Genomic DNA, 16,075 nt, shown 5'->3' with positions numbered 1-16,075 from the left:
CAGAATGGAGCGTACGTACACCGCCACGCATGATACACCTCGGGGGCTGTGCAGACGCGTGTCACTCGAGTTAACGGATAGCGGGTTTTCGATCACTGGTCCGCGGAACTTGATTGACCACGTATTCGAAGCAGAAAATGACGGGAATGAAACGCATCGTCACCGGCGCGACCATTCTTTCACTCTCCTGGATCCTGTTCTGCGATGCTACCGAGCAGTTACAGACTGCTGGAGAGCAGCAGATACCTGGGCTGCTGGCCGTGAAGCCAAATATTGCGCTGAAGCTTCAACCCGCTAAGAAGTTGCAGCTGTCAAAGAGCGATGTCAATAGCCTTTTGCTTGATATGAGACATGAGGTCAAGAAGCAGGTACGCTACTGGAGAAATACTGTCACGATTTCTTTGACGGGAACGATCTGAACACACAACTGGTAGGTGGCGCAGCTCGAAGGTGACACTACAGCTACGAATACCTTCGAGTGTTTGGAATGAATCTGCTTCCAGATGAACTGGCTGAGCGGGCACGCCTGCGACAGCGAATGAAGTCAACCTGGTCTTCCCACGGAGCACCCATCTGGGTTCCCTCGCAGAGTGAGAACGATATAGAAGATACCCCCTCTCACCAGTCTACTGAAAGTACCCCCAGTTGGCGGTACAGCCCAGGCCGCAGGCGAACCGCTCCGCATGGTAAGGACGCTGCTCAAGAAGCCTGTTTGCCAAAGAAGTGCACTAGCGCTGAATCCCCAGCAACAAATTGAGCAAGTAGACGCAGTCCACGATAGCTTGGATGCGGGCAACGGAAGCCCAGCGGATGCGCTTCGCGAACTTGAGGCTTTGCTCAGTTCCTTAGCGGATGAGTCAGTAAGCCTCAGTTGATCGGACAATTCGCCTAGAGGCTTGCATTGTCTGGATGAATAAACACTTTGTAGGATGGAGACAAAGAGACACCTCTGTAGCTGTGCCGGGTCGTGTCGGCCGCCTCATGTCTCCTGGGGGCAGGAACAGTACTGCGCTGTTTACGCGCAGAGTTTCCGCAGTCAGGAGAGCAGCTCCTGCAGGAACGTGTCGTGCTGCGCAGTCCTTCGAACTACGTCCCGCGGCCACGGAGCCTAGCTTCTTTAGTACTCTAGTTTACGCTGAACCTCGGCTCGCGCTGCTCACAGCACGCTACGCGGCCGTACACGGGACCACTTCTGTCTCGTGGTATCAACGCCGGGGCTACACCCGTTTCTTGAACGCGAGAGACGTGCTGCTCAGAGTATTTCGGCTGCATAGCATCGGAGCGCTACCCGGCCTTTTCTTGCCTTGGGTGCCTTTCTGCAAATATAACGAGGAAAAACTGTGCCGTTCCTCCCTCTGTGACGACGCAGTGTTTACACTTACTGTGAAAGACAAATGCACCCAAACAGGGAGGCAATCGGTCTGCCGCCGGTTCTGTCAGGACACTATTCGGTTGGCGATGAGAGGCCCTCTCTAATGTGCTGAGTGTTGCCAAGCTACGCCCAGAAGACCGGGGGATCGAGCACTCCGGGCATCACCAAGGCGGCCTTATTCAAGCAGACTTTGGTGGGGACGCTCTGCGTGACTTAGCGTTTACTTGAATTCAAATGTTTCACTTCTGATGAAAAGACGCTCCCATGTGGACAATTGGAGATGAGCAGTTAAAATGAGTGACCCTTGTGAGAACGCTGGCCGGACAGTACTTCATGTCGTTTGCGTCTGAGACTGTCTACGACCATCCCCAGTTTGGCGCAGACCTGTTACCCGCCATGCAAGATAGCGTGCCTAGCGTAGTGCACGGAAGCTCCCTTGCTCAGCCACAGTTTGTCGTAACAAGTCCCAGGAATTCAAGCGTCGCTCCGGTTGTAGTCCTTCACGTCGGACATCATCCCACGTCTTATACCGCGGTGAACCTGCATTACAGAAGAGAGGTGTGCGACATCATCTGCAGTAGAAGGTTCGCAATCTCGTTGCGGCCCCGGCGCACGGATCTATGTCGATGAGGGGGAGTTGTATAAGTGAGAGAAACCTTTCATCCAATGCTCTGGCTAATCTGGGAAGACGTATCGTCCACATCCCCCCCCTCAGATCTGGTTCTGTACTGCGCGCTCACTTGCAATTGGTTTCGCTTCAGGCACTTTTGTGCCCTCAATTTGGTCACTGAAAGAGAAACAAAAAACCAGTGACGAGCAGGTCTGTGAGAAACGCAGAGATTACTTTGGCTTCAGTTTCAAATGTATGAGAGGCACTAAGCACTCCGCACCCCAACTGAAAGCGCTCACCTCTCGTCACAAGCAGTGCATCGGTGACCGAACACCACAGGCTGCCAAGCGTCCAGTGTCTCTGGTAGCTTCCAGCCTTCTGGAGATGCAGGAGACTCTGAGGTGTTCTCGAGTACAGGGATCCTCCCGGGTGCAGTCGGAGTCCCCATGTCTCCCGGTCGAACACTATTCTGTGTCACGCCTGCACTGTCCGGGTTACGGCTCCCCAGCCTCCCAGCTGTCGAGAGCTTTTCCCTTGGATCCAACACCTGTGGGGCCGGACCGCGTGCCGGATCCATGACTGCTCCGTGCGGTACTGCTCCAGGTCGAGAGACAATGGCTGCAGCTGGCTCCCGAGCGTTACCGATATTGAGGTGACTTCCTCGGATGCTTGTCAAAAGCTCCTTTGCGGTGCTACCTAGCTTGGAGTCCGGCCTGCTCATGAGGGTTTCCCATTGTCTCCTTCGGTACACGGGGAGCAGCGCTGAGGTGCCGAGCAATGTACCTATGGCAAACGCCGATAGACGGGGTACCTGGGGGAAAGACGCACCGTAACCCCGATGGTGTGCACTACGTCAAAACGCCGCTGAGTGCTCGACGAGTGAGCTTGCGGGCATCCCTGGGAATCCACGCGGTTAGTTCCGTCTCCGTTCTGCGAGTGCTGAGGGAAGTGAACTACCCTGGTCGCGTATGGAGAGAAACAGTATCAAAAAACGGTGATACCCCTCTTGCGGTGGTTATCTCTGTACTAGCTGACCCACTGACGTAGCACACTGTCGCTGCCCTGTGTAGGTGCCCCCAGAGGTGGCGGACGTACCAGGGCGCTTGTCGACCGAGACATGACTGTTGTAGCGAGAAGGCCAATCAAGCTCCCATATCCCAAGGCTCTTCTGTTGTTGCCCATGATGTCATTCATCTCCTCGGTTGTAGGACGATAGCGGGCAGACTGCATCCAAGCTCTCATCCGGTCTGTGAGTTCCGCACTTTCTCTGTACGTAAGTCGCCTGTGGACATTAGGTCCGAACACTCGGTGCTCGCCTGCGGAGAGAGGTGTTACAGAGGCATTACATACAGCAGGTTCAGGTTGGCCTGCTGCTGACCTCAGCGGGAACCGACACAGAGGTGACGGGTAAAGAGACCACGGGGAAGGTATCTAGGCATCCTAGCTGTCCGTCGCGAAGAATTCGCCCTGCAGTTGTCAGGCGATTGGACGAGGGATCGCACACTAGGGCTGATGTCTTCCGCGGCCTTCTCGTTGCATTCGAGGTACGCTTTTGCGCCGTCGCTACCAAGAAGAAACAGAATCAACGCAGAAGACCGCTGGAATTACATGAGGAGGAAGGTGACTCACCTCTCGCCGGACCTCGAGAGAATGGACCCGCTGCCGACGGCTCGGGCGATGTCAGAAGCCCAGTCGACCGTGTTCCTGGTTGGTCCTCCTCCGGTGAGGCTGACACATGAGTGTGCAACGAACCCGCCTCCATAGTCGTCTGGAAGTCTGGCGAGGGCGCTCTTAATAAGAAAGGAGGAAAAGATCGCAGTGTGTTGCTTCTCAGCTGTTTATCTAGTTGCTTGCTCCTGGATGCATGCATTGGTAACTGTGTTGCATGCAGGTGTGCCGTCTCAAACCTCAGCGAGTAGAACCGTGAAACACAGTCTCGGTCTCCTGCTCGCCAAGGTGACACAGTAAGATTCGGTGACGTAATTGATTTCGACTCGAGGTTTTCAGTTCGTGCTGCTCCTCCAGCCTAACGAGTTTCAAGGGTCATCTGGAAAGGTGTTGCTGAGCTCGTGTTCCTGCTTGCACCCTTGCAACCACGAGGTGACCCGCAGTCCGGCTCCTGCTTAGCATAGCTGTGCATTCGAGCCTTGTATTCTGCCTCTGTATCCAGCGTCCCTTTTCCGGCCCTGTGCCCGGCCTCTGTTTTTTGCCGTTTCGTGCTGCCTCTGTGTTACGAGCCTGTACCTGGCGTCGTTATTCCACGGCTGGATGCAACCTTCCCTCTTTGGTCTGCGTGGACCGTTCCGCATTTTTTCTTCGCTGTTCCTTCCAGTGCGACGTCGTTTGGCCTAGCTTCAGGATTTGGGTGCTAGCAGGCCGTGCAGTGCGTCACTTTGCCACACCGCTCTCGAGCCGCTACTGGAACTCTCTCTTTTGAGCATCGGTTGTGTGGGTGTAGAGCGCTTTTCCAGTCCAGGAATGCCCACACAGGGTCATTTCACCGCCTTACGCGCCACTCCGCCCACTGGTGTATGTTGCAGAGGGGCTGACGACGCAGGACAGAAGCATTCATGATCATGGTGGTGCTGAAATTGGTTGCTGCACCGTGCTCGGCTTCGTGAAAACCCGCGTGGTGGTCTGACACATTGTCAGCGCTCGGGTCATATCCTATACACCCTGCACAGTTTAGGGCGGTCAGCAGGACTGCACTCGGTCACCGCTGTCTTCTTCTCTCCGATCCCAGTTTGCCGCGCTGGAGTGCCGAACCTCTCTGTGCTCTTCTAGGTCCCCGACGGTGCGAAGAGCTTGCGTCAATATGATCAAGATATTGTTTCTTCCCAGAAGCGCCCTTTTGTCCGTCATCTCTCAGTGTATCAGAAATGCAGCTCTGTTCGAAACCGTGTAGCGAGAGACTCTCCCAGTGTGTACGCGGACTCGCGCCGTGTAAAGGAAGGCGGGCTTTTTCTAGGCAGCCTACAAAATTGCGAAGGCGACGAAGATCGTCCGTACACGGAGAAGTCCATTACACAGAGCACAGTCCCTGTCTGACTTCTGAGACTTCTTTTCCATACTTTCCAGGTCAACTGTTTGGAAGGACTGTTTGGTTGTCACTTCCTTCACTCGAGCTAAGGCCGCCTTTGTCCAGCCTGAACTCGACGCTGCACACGGCGGCAAGACGCGTGCAATCCCCCTTTGGGCCGAAGTGTGATTCTTCCTCATGTTCTGAAGCTGCCTCTCAGCGGTTCCGAGCCTGTTCTCCAGAGCTTAGCGCAGCGTACCTTCCCACCTGGTGCTGCCTGTATTCACGTGGCGTCTATGGTGCGGGCGAACTCAACATTCTCCGATTGAAGGGACGTCATCCTGCAGGACAGAGGTTTTCCTGTAGGCGTCTCGTTTCAACTCGAGAAAGCGGGCCCCGGAGACAGGTATCTCACGTATCAGTTGGACAGCGAGAGCGGCCATCTGCTCCTTTCTCCATTCTTTCGGACTCCGTCTCATGTACTCGGTCCAGACATCTCGGCCAACTGCTAGGTGCGCCTCACACAGAACAATTGTTTCCGTTTTTCAGCGAGGTGAAGGCCTCGCGCTTTTGTCCTTCCCGTTCTCTAGATTCTTCTGGGGGGCACCACCGATCAAAACTAAAAAGGACTTTTGCTTCGGTTTCTACTCTGAGAGCAGAAGTGTACAGTCCCTCTCCGTGGTCTTCTTCTGGGCCCTCTTCATCTTTTTCAACTGCGTCTCCTTCCTTGATGAGAAAGGAAGAGTATGCGTGCGGATACAGCATCTCGCAGCTTGTGCGGGCATGCGCAGAAGTTCTCGATGATGAGACAAAGCTAAGGCGGGTTGCGATCCGTTTATTCGAGTACCATAACCTGAAGCAGAAAAAGCCCGGCAGTAAAGAGTCTGCTATCAAAGCAATCAAGAAGATTATCCCAGGTATTCAACTGATCCCAAGAGAACGTGTGTACATTCTCCAACGTTGTTCAGTGGATGCAACAGGAGCATTGAGGCAGAACGGGGATGCTGACTAGGTCGCTGCCTGCATTGTTCTCATTTGTTATGTGCACAGCTCCTTATCAAGAGGTTATAGCAGGTCACCTGTCCCGGTGCATCGATGCCATCAATCCCGGCCATTTTCACCGACTGGCGAAGCTTGCACGCTCACGGAATCATCCGGTAGGATGACCTTCCGATTGCCGGGGCTGATGGCAGTCCCTCCTCCCAGAGCCCGCACTTGCCCCATGAGTTTTTTCTCCTCTATGTGCCATTCTGTGTCTGTTGGGATGTATTCGTAGCTGCTGTGTTCGTGCTAGGTGCGAGTCCCTTCATCGGACACGTCTTGGCTGTCTCTATGCTCGTAGTGAATGCTGGCGGACGGGAGAATCTTCCTGCGTCTTACGCGTTTGTGTTTAATTTTCTCTTCTTCCGCCGGGTCTCCACCCTCTGTTCACGCCTTCAGAGCCGGTAGTTTTTTCGATTGCCAGGTCTTTCTCCGTATCCAAGGCTACTTAAAGTTGTGTTGTGATCTGTCAGTCAGACGAGCTTCAGGAGACTGTGCCTCAGTCCCGTCTTTCAGACTACACTTCTGCGGCCCGATATTTCACTAGAAGGACTCGAGAGACGACAATGCAAGTGAAGAAAAAGGCGGAGATTAAGCCGCGCAACGACGAGGATTATGAGGCTCTGTGCAATGTACAAGATACGGGGGTGGCCGCTACCGCCCACGGTCTACTGCGCCATGTTGCGCGAAGACCCCCGCCGCCGACGCGCATGCAGGACGTAAGGACTTTTTCGTCTGTTTGACCCTTTCTCGTGTTGTGAGGCTGAAGACAAGTGAGCGGGACAAAAGTGTATTGAACTTCTTTTGATTGACCTCGTCAGTGCTATCCAATGTAAGGATTCTGTTCTGTTTCAGAAGTCCGTCCAGTATTTGCCCGGGTCCGACACACGCAGTCCATTTGTCCAAGCTGTGTGCAGCTGCGTGGTGAACGGGGTTTCCGGCTCCTCCAAGCTGGTGGCGCGTGATCTCCCTGGTGAAGGATCACGCCTGACGACAGGGGAGTAGCAGGAGCCATGTTATACAGTACAGTCAGGGGTTCCTGACCAGCTTTCAAGTTGTTCTCTCTTGTGGTTGCGCTACAGGACTTCCGTCTCCCCCTGCACGGCTGTGTTATCAAGCTCCTTGTAATTCTGTACCTTGTGGATGCAACTCTTTATTGATTTACAGTGTACAGTTGGTATACGCCTCAGAAGAACCGTCCTTTGTTCTCGTTTGCTCCTTACAGAAGCGCGTAGGGGAGTTCATCGTTGATCTCCAAGACCCCTCCATTCCGGCAGCCCGCAGTACTACAGAACGTCTCGTGTTCATATCCAATATTCCCCAGGGCCCTCGAAAGACAATACGGAAGGCCATCAAGGAGGTACGTCAGGACAGGTGTTAGGTTTGATGCGGTGCGGAGGGGTCATTCTCACTGTATGAATGCGTGGCCTTGCGAGGTTGATGTGTCGCCCGGTCAAGATGGGCAACAGAAGCCTAGGGAGCCCGATTTGCAGCTACGATCTTCGCTACTTCGACTTCACAATACATGTTCGCTCTCCAGCTACACACGCCGTACTGATTCCTCTGCGTGGCGTTTACACGTGACGTATCTGTCTCTGCAAGAAATTAGCCTCAACTGAGCCTCTTTCGAACTGCGAGCCACTGTCCGACTGTACGCACTCAGCATCACCTCGTGCAACAGCTGTACAAGCCCCTTCAATACGCTGTCTTGGACCCCGCCAGTGTGTACAGTCAGCGCAAAGTCAGCCGGGACCTCAAGGTCGGTTTCTCCGCAATGGCATGGGATTTGCTTGGCTGGTCCGCGCAGGCGTTCAGCGGCTGCGGGAAGATTGTCAATCTGGAAATTTTTGATGACAGGCTACGGACTGTCGACGAGCGAGAAGACGTAAGATTCTCATCAGCTAGTGCTATGATGGAACTCGGGGGCGACGTGCGTCTACCCGGTGGAGCCCACCACGCCTTCATTCTCTCTCCGCTGCGGGGTGGTCACGTGCAAGTAGAGTAAAGGACGCGGATTTCGAGGAACTGTCTCATCACGTAACCTTCCGGAGCTGGACGGTCACTTCTGTGTACGCAAGTGTTGTTCGCCGCCGGATCGAATGTGGAATTCTTTTCCCAAGACTGGGAAGCAGCTTCTCCCGCATGTCTCCCGACTTGCCCGAAAGCCGTCGAAGATACCTCACATTGCACCAGGGAATGTCAGTTTAACACTCCAGGGCAGCCAGGAGGGCCTTCTATTTCACGTGTTGTAGACTCACTTTACACGCGAGTCCGGCCCGTAGCTTGGTCTCTACGGGGCATCTCCTTTCAAGATCTTTCTTCCCGAATCCGTCTTACACTGACATGGCAAACGCTGGCCGGCGTGTTTACAGGCTTCCGTCCAGAAGCGCGGCGCGAAGGCTTTATCTGATAAGCTTAGTAACCGATTCTCTCCCATCTTCGCCATTGCAGGTAAGCTGTTCCGCGTTGGCTTGATACGAAGTATGTCATCTCCAGTCAGCGTGCGGTTGAGGAATGCCAGTTGCGTGAGTTTCGAAGCGCAGTCTTCTCTCCCTTGGCTGATGCTCTTTGCAGTGGCTATCGCTCTCCGTACAGACGCTGTTGCCGGTGTCTCAAGTTTGCACGACTGAGTTGCGTTTGTGCATGCTACTGTCAGAGTTTGATACGGCAGAGGCTAAACGGAGAGCTTGTAGCACTTATCTACGGGTGTTCGGAGTGCCTTGCATTGACCGGCTTCTCTATGTGGAAGACGCAGCAGACAAGAACACTTTGGTCGCCAGCAATCTGCCTTTTGCTCTTGCTGCTGATGGTACGTGACTCGCACTTGGGCGGTTCGGCCAGCCGTTGTCGAGAAGTTTGTCCAGTACCGCAGTAGTTGGGTCAGCCCAGGCACTGAGCCGGTGTCATGGAGGCTAAAGGAGAACGGAAGTGATAAAAAACAGTCCCAGCAAGGAACGAGGAGGTTTTTACAAGCAAGCAGTTTGCAGCTAGCCCTGCAGAGACGTAGCTTCGCTCTGGACTCCCCACCGGATGGACCAGCTCATTGTCGGTCAGTCACAGGAGGCAGGAAAGATTTTCACTTCTTCAGTGCAAGTTCGATATCTATCGGCTGTTGTTTGTGTTCCTTGTTGGTTTGTAGCTGTCAACGCCGTTCGGCTGACCCGCCGTGGAGCACACAGGGGGCATATTGTCAGTGCCTCGTAATCTACTATTGTGTTGTTGCGATGAGCGCAAGAATGCAGAGAGGCGTTCTGAGGCTTTTCAGGTTTCTGTATGTCCCTGGTAGAAGTGATTGCTCAGTTGGCAATAGGAGCTCGGTTGGACCGAGTGATGCTCTAGTTGAAAATGGCATCGGCAGTGTCCGCGTACTGTTTGATCCCAGGCACCAGGCGGCTGCATCGCCCTGGTCTTTCCGTGTTGAGAAACATCCGAAAACCTTGTGGGCAAGAAATCGGGACTGCCTCGTACACTGGCTGGCTTGCTTTTGTCTCCGCAGAAATTGCTCGTATTCTTGTGTACGCTCTTGTGAGCGACCGGCCAGCGTCTTCAACGCCTGTAAGCGTCTGCAGAATCACGATGACCAATCCGCAAATTTATGGATACAGCAATGTTGTTGTGGAAGCCAGGTCAGACAGGTCAAGGCCTTACTTCGTGATGCCGACGGGAATTGAAGGGGCGCCGGCACATACGGCAGCCTGTGGCGACTGCGTAGCTCCTCATATCCTCGCATCTGTTTTTGGGCCAGACGACCAGCCCAGTCTGGAAGCCCTGATTCCACTGCCGCCTCAAGCAGAGAGCCGGGATGCAACAGACTGCGGAGCCAGGGAGGAAGAGAGCCTGCTGCCCCGGCGGCAGTATGTCCAAGGCGAGCAGATGAAGCGAGTGCGTCTTCCGGCAGACGGTGCTGTTACATGTGTCCTCGAGGAATCTCATACAGCCCTGATGGATCAGAGTTTGTCCGCCTCTCCGGTCGTCAGTGAGTCCGATGAGGGTCCAATGCCAAGCACGTCAGAAAGTATAAGCACCGTGCGGAGTTCATTTCTGTCATCCACGGCATCTGAAGCTGGCCCAGATCTTCGTGTCAGAGCACGTGAAGTCATAGAATGCGGTCGCGGGCCCCGCGACAAATCTCGCAGCGGATGTCGGTGGCAGCGCGGCCCTGAGGGAAAAGATTCTTTTTTGTCTGCACCCTCAGATGGGCCGGCAGCTGCAGGGGAGCGACCAGTGGCTCCAGACGCAGAGACAGAGTCTCTTGGTCGCGGGGATGCCCGAAGTCCGAATGAAAACTCAATTCCAGCCCGCAGCAATCACACTGTCATGACGCACCGCGATTCAACATCAGAACCTCTCTCTGCGGACTGCGGCAAGGGTTGCGCACGCGAAGGCTCGGGTAGTCGAGATTTTTCTTCCAAACACTCCGCGAGCAACTTTGTGCTCCAGGAGCCTTTCTCCCAGCTTTTGACCTCTGCGGAAAAGGACACAAGACAGGACTGCGTACTGCCGTCCACCACACCCCCATTGTCGCCGATGCCGTCTTTGTGCCCGGAGTCGGCACCAGGTCACTCAGAGAAAGAAGAGGACAGCTCCTCTTCCGGTGAAAATGTATTTTTCACAAGAATTAGCGCCACAGGTGACTTGAACGAAGAAACGTTCTTCCCCCAGGACTGGGCCGACTTGGCTGAGGTGAGGCTGGAACTGATGCCTTTACGCCGAAACGCTGCAGCGTCTACGCACAGGAGTGTTTGGCACACTTGATTCTCTACTATGTAGAGCTTTGCCTCCGTGTTTCTGTTGGGTGTGCTAACATGGTCATAGGTTCGGAGACCCGACGTCGCGGACGTCTTCCCAGTTCTTAGGCGTGACCAAGACGCCGCGAATGTTGTTCTCAAAAAGTGAGCTGACTTCCGGTACAACGCGCTGAGATCCGTGCTCAGGCTTTTTGCGGTTGTTTTTGTCTTGGTGGCAATCCTGCTCTCGTGGAAAGTTTTCCGTGAGGTTTGTCAACTTGTCTGGCTGCAGGGTGCTGATGAATCGGCTTGCCATCCACAATGATGGACTGTTCGTCCTCCGCTTTTCCTCCTTTGAAGCTGCAGCGGTTGCTATCAGAAAGTGCAGAGAGACTATACTCTTTGACAGGCGCGCACTTCTTATCTTTACTCCGAGAAGGTGCCTACATGTTGACGGTGAGTTCAGCGGCACCCCCCCCTTGCCAGGGCTACCGCCTAGTTTTTCCCGCGGCTGGCCCGAACAACAGTCTGTTCTTTCTCAAGCGGATCCGCTTCGGCACCGACATGATGACTTTTGAAAGCTTGAAGCAATTTTTGCTTTCAGGCGAACTTGTCGACCTGCCCCTGCGCTAGCGACGGAAACGGGCGAAGGGCATCACTGCTCTGCGGAGACGTTCTTCTCAGTATCACGGACCCACGCGATCGTGAGTTCAAAAGATGACTCAACCCGCTTTCCAGCTGGGCTGTTGTGAAACAGTTGGAGAATTGTTTTATGGCTCGTATAGTGAGTGAGAATACCGGGTTGAGCTAGCCCCAACGTGCTCGCGGAGCTCCGAAATCGCATACCAACATTTCGCAAACGGAGCACACAGCTCGGTGTTGAAAGGATTGTTGTGCTGGTGACTGTGAGTAGGACGCTCTGGTTGCAGACGGGACATTTTATCATACGAACCCCGGAGCCCCTCCTCTAGTAAACATGGGGATGAGCACGATGACAAGCATGAAAAAAATGCCTCCCACGGCGCATCCCCAGAAGAACGTCACCTGATCAGCCCGTCTGTGCATTTCTCAGCTGGCCTTTTGGCATAATCAAAATCTTACTGAAACGAAGACGGTCCACCATACTATGGGGTTCGTGGTTTCACACGTCGTTGACAGGTTTATCTAGAAAACGCATGGAGTAACTGCATGTCTCTTTTAAGCAGTGCCATATCGTACCTCTACTGTCCCGATCGCCATCCAAACGAAGCCAAATAGTAGGAGTGCTGCTTCGAACCATGTCTGCAAGTCACTAAGTTACTGGCTGACCGGGTATGACAACTGTAGCCAAAGACCTACTGCGAGTATCAGTCCTCTTCGCTCTGTTATTTGATGGGAGATGTAAGTAGCGGGGAGGCCCTGTTTTGGGGTCGCAGGTGACCTTAGACGTCGAATATGCTCACACCGTAACGTACCAGGGCGACAGCTCCGAGCATCCAGCCAACTGATGTTCTGGTCAGGCGGGATGACATAACGAAGGGCAGCACGTCAAACTCACTAAGCGGGACGTCGCAGGGTTTGTTCCAGTTCATGATGATGACAAGCAGAAAAACTATCGAGCTGACGGCAGAGAAGAAGGTTAATACAAAGGCCTGAGAACCCGCGATACGCAATTGATCGACGAATGCTTGGAATCGCCACTTTCACGTGGCAACACACTCGATGTCGCGTACCGCGCCTAAGGGGGACACTCGTGCGACAACAGCAGCCGGCAACAGGGCAAGAGTCTTACGCACTTCGGTATGTGTCTTCTTCGTCCTCGGCCGATTTCTTGGTCCGTGGAGGACCAGAGGCGGGACCCCTCCTGACTTCTGCCATGGCTGCAGTATGGTGCGGAAGGCAAAAATGAGGCCTGCTCGATGCTCGACTGGGGGGACAGTGTTGGCCTCCGTAATTCTACAGGAAATCTCAGCGGGACGCTGCGCATGATGCAATGACAGTGCGTACGGCGAAGTGTAAGTACAGCGTGCGAGCGGGTCACAACGGACGACCACCAGCGAGCCTTGCCAGGAACCAAAGACCAAACTAGCGTTCTAATTTGATGTCCGTGTTTGATAGCGCACACCGCTCTTACCTTGGGCGCATTTGGAGCTTACATCTGTGGCCACAAACTACTACTGAAGGGCGTTAGAATTGGGAGCACCTGCTTGCAGTCGCAGCCTGCGAACCTGTTTCCTCGCACGAAAAGCTAACGAGTCTAGGGCCCTGTGCCCTAGCGAAAAGCACGCAATCAGCGACTGTGGACAAGAGAATTAGTCTCACGTGCAACCATATACATTTATTAGGCGTTCAACTCTCTTTCCGAGTCTGAATTTGCGGAACCATGCATGCGGGGACGTTGCATGCTTCCAGCCGCTGTAATACCGGAAGAAGCACGGATTCTTGACAAGAAAGCGTTTCTCGGAACTGGACGGTTAAACGGCCCGTACCAGAAATATGCAAACCAGGAAGCATACCTAGAGACTGCGGTCATGTGGTCAGCTTAGAGCGGGAGGATCATCTCTCGGAAAATGAGCTTGCTCGACGCTGAGCCAACGTCTCGAATAGAGGCCGTGTACTTCAAAATCGTCGACCGTGAGTCCCAGGCTGCATTCGTAACGACCCACGTTTTGTCGGCAGATTCAGAACCAAGCTGACCACTGTTGCTTTGATCCCATCGGCACCCCACTCGTTCTGTACTGCGTGTATCGCAGGAGTATTCCAGAAGCTGCGAGGGGACAACTTCACTGTCATTGACAGGGAGACAGCTGAAGCATTTTCCCGAGTAAGAGAGACCGTTGGCAGCTCGAGGAACGCTCAGCTTGCGGTTTTGTCGATTTGCGGTGCCTGATATTTTGAATGGTGGCGCACCGTGTCCTTTCAGAAGCCTGCAGCATGCAGGGATGCTAGTGCGAGAATGTCCTGTCTATCTTACCCCAGGCATGGAAGCAACAGATCAGGCGGCAGCTCGGCAATCCCCTTGCTCCCACGCCTCGGGTAAGCTCAAAGTTCCCCGGCATCTTGGAGGTCGCGACATCGGTCTTAGACTCGACACCTCAACAGTCGGCGCCTGTGTCTGTGTTTAGGCTGAGGAACGGCGCCGTGACTTGCACCTGTCCAAGAACAGAAATTCGTAAGTCTGCCGAAGCTCCCTCGCGATTTTGTAACAGTAACGTTCCAGGGCACTTGGAGGTCTGCCTCGGTCAGTCGTTCGGAAGACGGCAAGCCTCTCCAGGCAGTTTACTGTGACCTCGGCCGTGCACTCTTGCCTTTTCTCTCGTTCAGCTTGCCGTGCTCTCCCACTTTGCCGAAGAGGACCAGAAACACACAAGGTACCGAGGGTGAGTCTTTCTCTCGATGCACTTCCTTAGCGGTGAAGACACCAAGCAAAGGCCGTTGTGCTGACTTCGGCGGTCGCGCCTCCCTTCTGGTTTCTGTTGCAGAGGACGACGACTTTGAGGACGCCTGCGTGGATCAGCCTCTTGAGACGCCGGAGCAGGATTCGGCCGGCGTTTACCTTTCCGAGGAGGAAGTACAATATCTTGTGGGGGCTGGCAGGGGAGTCCTCCCCGCCTTGGACGACCTGACAGACAGGGACGCCGGCGATCCACTGGACGGGCTCGTGTTAGGATCTTTTGAGAAGGTAGATGCCGGACACGGAGCTACCGATCCACACTGTGGACTTCGCCATTTGAAGACGCTCCCTAGACGTTCACGGGTCGAACTGCGTTTTTGCTGCTCCTTGATCTTATAGGTGATGCGCCCGGCTGAGACAGGGAAACGCGCGTCAGATGGGAGACCAGCCTGCTGGACACTGACAATACGAGACGGAGTAATGAAAGTAAGGCATGATTTCACGAGAGCCTCACGTGAAAAGGAGTGGTTGTCGGCGCATTTCTCGAGGGGACTACTTGTCTTTCCATGGATAGTCCAGAGATTAGGTCGCTCAGCGGCAGCGTAGCTACGATTTAGACAAGGTCTTCTTCGGGGATACGTCTGACTCAGGACAGAGTTCATTTATGCTGTCATTTTCTGTGTCTACTGTGCCGTACGGCCCCCTCTCTCAGGTAGCAGGCAGAGAGTTTGTATTCGATCGCATAGACGCTGAAGCGAAGGAGAATTGATGAGCACGGTAGACCCGGAACTCTTCGTTAAGGTCTCTAGCGGAATCCGCCCGATAGGAGGGACAGTCACTGCCGCAATGTACACTGAAGAGGAACGAGAGACTTTCATGCGCGCAGCTCTTGAGCAGGCGGAGCTGGCATTACAGGAAGGCGAGGTGCCGGTTGGATGCGTCCTTGTTGACTCTCGGAGTCGTCGGATTGTCAGTCGTGGTCACAATGCAACAAACAGGACTAAGGACGCCACCCGTCATTGTGAGCGCGAAGCACTAGACAGATATCTTGCCGAGCACCTTCCAACCTCGGCTGATGAAATGAAACTGGAGATGTCTGCGGTTGATCTTTTTGTCACGTGCGAGCCCTGCATCATGTGTGCGGCCGCGCTTCAGTTCATTGGCCTCAAGCGGGTTTTTTACGGCTGTAGCAACGAACGGTTCGGGGGGTGCGGCTCTGTGCTGAGTTTGCACAAGGAGCTGACAACGTGCTGGACCGGTTTGCAGTGTCACCCCGGTATACTGAAAGAGGAATCTGTCCTTGCTCTTCGATCTTTTTACTCTCGGGGAAACCCTAACGCCCCGGAAGAAAAACGACACCGCAGATTATGAAGAAGCTGCACAAAGTCAATCTGTCGAACAGACTCTGTATGCGGCGTGCCGTCGCTGCCTAGAAGAACCAACAAATTGGTCGCTACTCGGTCTTGCACGGGTAACTAAACATGCGGGTGCTGTTAGTGTGCGAGATAGGTTACCTGAAGCGGCCAGTGTTACTGCAGCGACGGTTCCCTCGCCAGACAATGCGATGCCGAGTTCTGGGTGTATTGTTACCGGTTTTGAACAGTCTCAGAGCGTAAGATGAAATGGTGTAACATGGACCTGTCCAGGCACCGTGGTGCGCCGGTTTTCGCGGCTGGTGGATCGAGAGTGTGCTTGCCGCGCCGACTCCATACCCACATTTTGAGCAGGCCAGTGTAGACCGGCCCTCGATGCCCATGATATAGTATATGAAGACTGACCGCTGACGTCAGATGAGAATGCAATCCCGTAGACCCCTTGATCACTGAGGTGTGGGGGGTACTGCGCATCCGGCCTTTCTGACCGACTCAACCCACCTCTGCTCGAACACAGCGATACATCGTCCATCGCAGCGCTAAGCCCAAACAGTTTCCCC

The 16,075-nt window shown here is 54.2% G+C and overlaps 4 protein-coding genes across 4 annotated transcripts; 2 read left to right on the top strand and 2 right to left on the bottom strand.

Moving 5' to 3' along the window:
- Positions 1-1,576: 1,576 nt before the first annotated feature.
- CSUI_001309 (uncharacterized protein) lies at positions 1,577-3,805 on the bottom strand. Its single transcript, XM_068061515.1, has 5 exons — positions 3,612-3,805; positions 3,078-3,298; positions 2,282-2,793; positions 2,113-2,159; positions 1,577-1,912 (listed from the first exon to the last, which is right to left on the bottom strand). Exons 1-5 carry the CDS (start codon positions 3,742-3,744, stop codon positions 1,785-1,787), a joined length of 1,041 nt encoding a protein of 346 aa, XP_067926515.1. The 5' UTR covers positions 3,745-3,805; the 3' UTR covers positions 1,577-1,784.
- A 154-nt stretch (positions 3,806-3,959) lies between these two features.
- Positions 3,960-12,225, top strand: CSUI_001308 (uncharacterized protein). The gene is made up of 12 exons (XM_068061514.1): positions 3,960-5,918; positions 6,052-6,158; positions 6,516-6,761; positions 7,268-7,402; positions 7,850-7,972; positions 8,415-8,493; positions 8,699-8,851; positions 9,539-10,725; positions 10,858-10,934; positions 11,062-11,225; positions 11,374-11,473; positions 11,683-12,225. The coding sequence occupies exons 1-11, from the start codon at positions 4,862-4,864 to the stop codon at positions 11,400-11,402; spliced, it is 3,357 nt and encodes a 1,118-aa protein (XP_067926514.1). The 5' UTR covers positions 3,960-4,861; the 3' UTR covers positions 11,403-11,473; positions 11,683-12,225.
- Positions 12,226-12,285: 60 nt separating this feature from the next.
- CSUI_001307 (uncharacterized protein) lies at positions 12,286-13,040 on the bottom strand. The gene is made up of 2 exons (XM_068061513.1): positions 12,883-13,040; positions 12,286-12,727 (listed from the first exon to the last, which is right to left on the bottom strand). The coding sequence occupies exons 1-2, from the start codon at positions 12,891-12,893 to the stop codon at positions 12,487-12,489; spliced, it is 252 nt and encodes an 83-aa protein (XP_067926513.1). The 5' UTR covers positions 12,894-13,040; the 3' UTR covers positions 12,286-12,486.
- A 134-nt stretch (positions 13,041-13,174) lies between these two features.
- CSUI_001306 (cytidine and deoxycytidylate deaminase related protein) lies at positions 13,175-15,613 on the top strand. The gene is made up of 8 exons (XM_068061512.1): positions 13,175-13,382; positions 13,502-13,572; positions 13,728-13,784; positions 13,874-13,920; positions 14,073-14,128; positions 14,231-14,430; positions 14,542-14,628; positions 14,855-15,613. Exons 1-8 carry the CDS (start codon positions 13,319-13,321, stop codon positions 14,909-14,911), a joined length of 639 nt encoding a protein of 212 aa, XP_067926512.1. The 5' UTR covers positions 13,175-13,318; the 3' UTR covers positions 14,912-15,613.
- Positions 15,614-16,075: the final 462 nt, after the last annotated feature.

Source organism: Cystoisospora suis (assembly GCF_002600585.1).
Source record: "Cystoisospora suis strain Wien I chromosome Unknown contig_510, whole genome shotgun sequence".
NCBI lineage: Eukaryota > Apicomplexa > Conoidasida > Eucoccidiorida > Sarcocystidae > Cystoisospora > Cystoisospora suis.
This window is presented reverse-complemented; position numbering and strand designations above follow the sequence as displayed.

Coding starts and splice junctions, on each gene's coding strand:
- CSUI_001309 (XM_068061515.1), bottom strand. CDS start 3,744: ATGGAGGCGGGTTCGTTGCACACTCATGTGTCAGCCTCACCGGAGGAG. Junction 3,299..3,611: donor CTCTCGAGGTCCGGCGAGAG/GTGAGTCACCTT, acceptor CTCTCTCCGCAG/GCGAGCACCGAGTGTTCGGA. Junction 1,913..2,112: donor TGAAGCGAAACCAATTGCAA/GTGAGCGCGCAG, acceptor TCTGTAATGCAG/GTTCACCGCGGTATAAGACG.
- CSUI_001308 (XM_068061514.1), top strand. CDS start 4,862: ATGCAGCTCTGTTCGAAACCGTGTAGCGAGAGACTCTCCCAGTGTGTA. Junction 5,919..6,051: donor AATCAAGAAGATTATCCCAG/GTATTCAACTGA, acceptor TTATGTGCACAG/CTCCTTATCAAGAGGTTATA. Junction 10,726..10,857: donor ACTGGGCCGACTTGGCTGAG/GTGAGGCTGGAA, acceptor ACATGGTCATAG/GTTCGGAGACCCGACGTCGC.
- CSUI_001306 (XM_068061512.1), top strand. CDS start 13,319: ATGAGCTTGCTCGACGCTGAGCCAACGTCTCGAATAGAGGCCGTGTAC. Junction 13,921..14,072: donor CTGTCCAAGAACAGAAATTC/GTAAGTCTGCCG, acceptor TCTCTCGTTCAG/CTTGCCGTGCTCTCCCACTT. Junction 14,431..14,541: donor TGTTAGGATCTTTTGAGAAG/GTAGATGCCGGA, acceptor TTGATCTTATAG/GTGATGCGCCCGGCTGAGAC.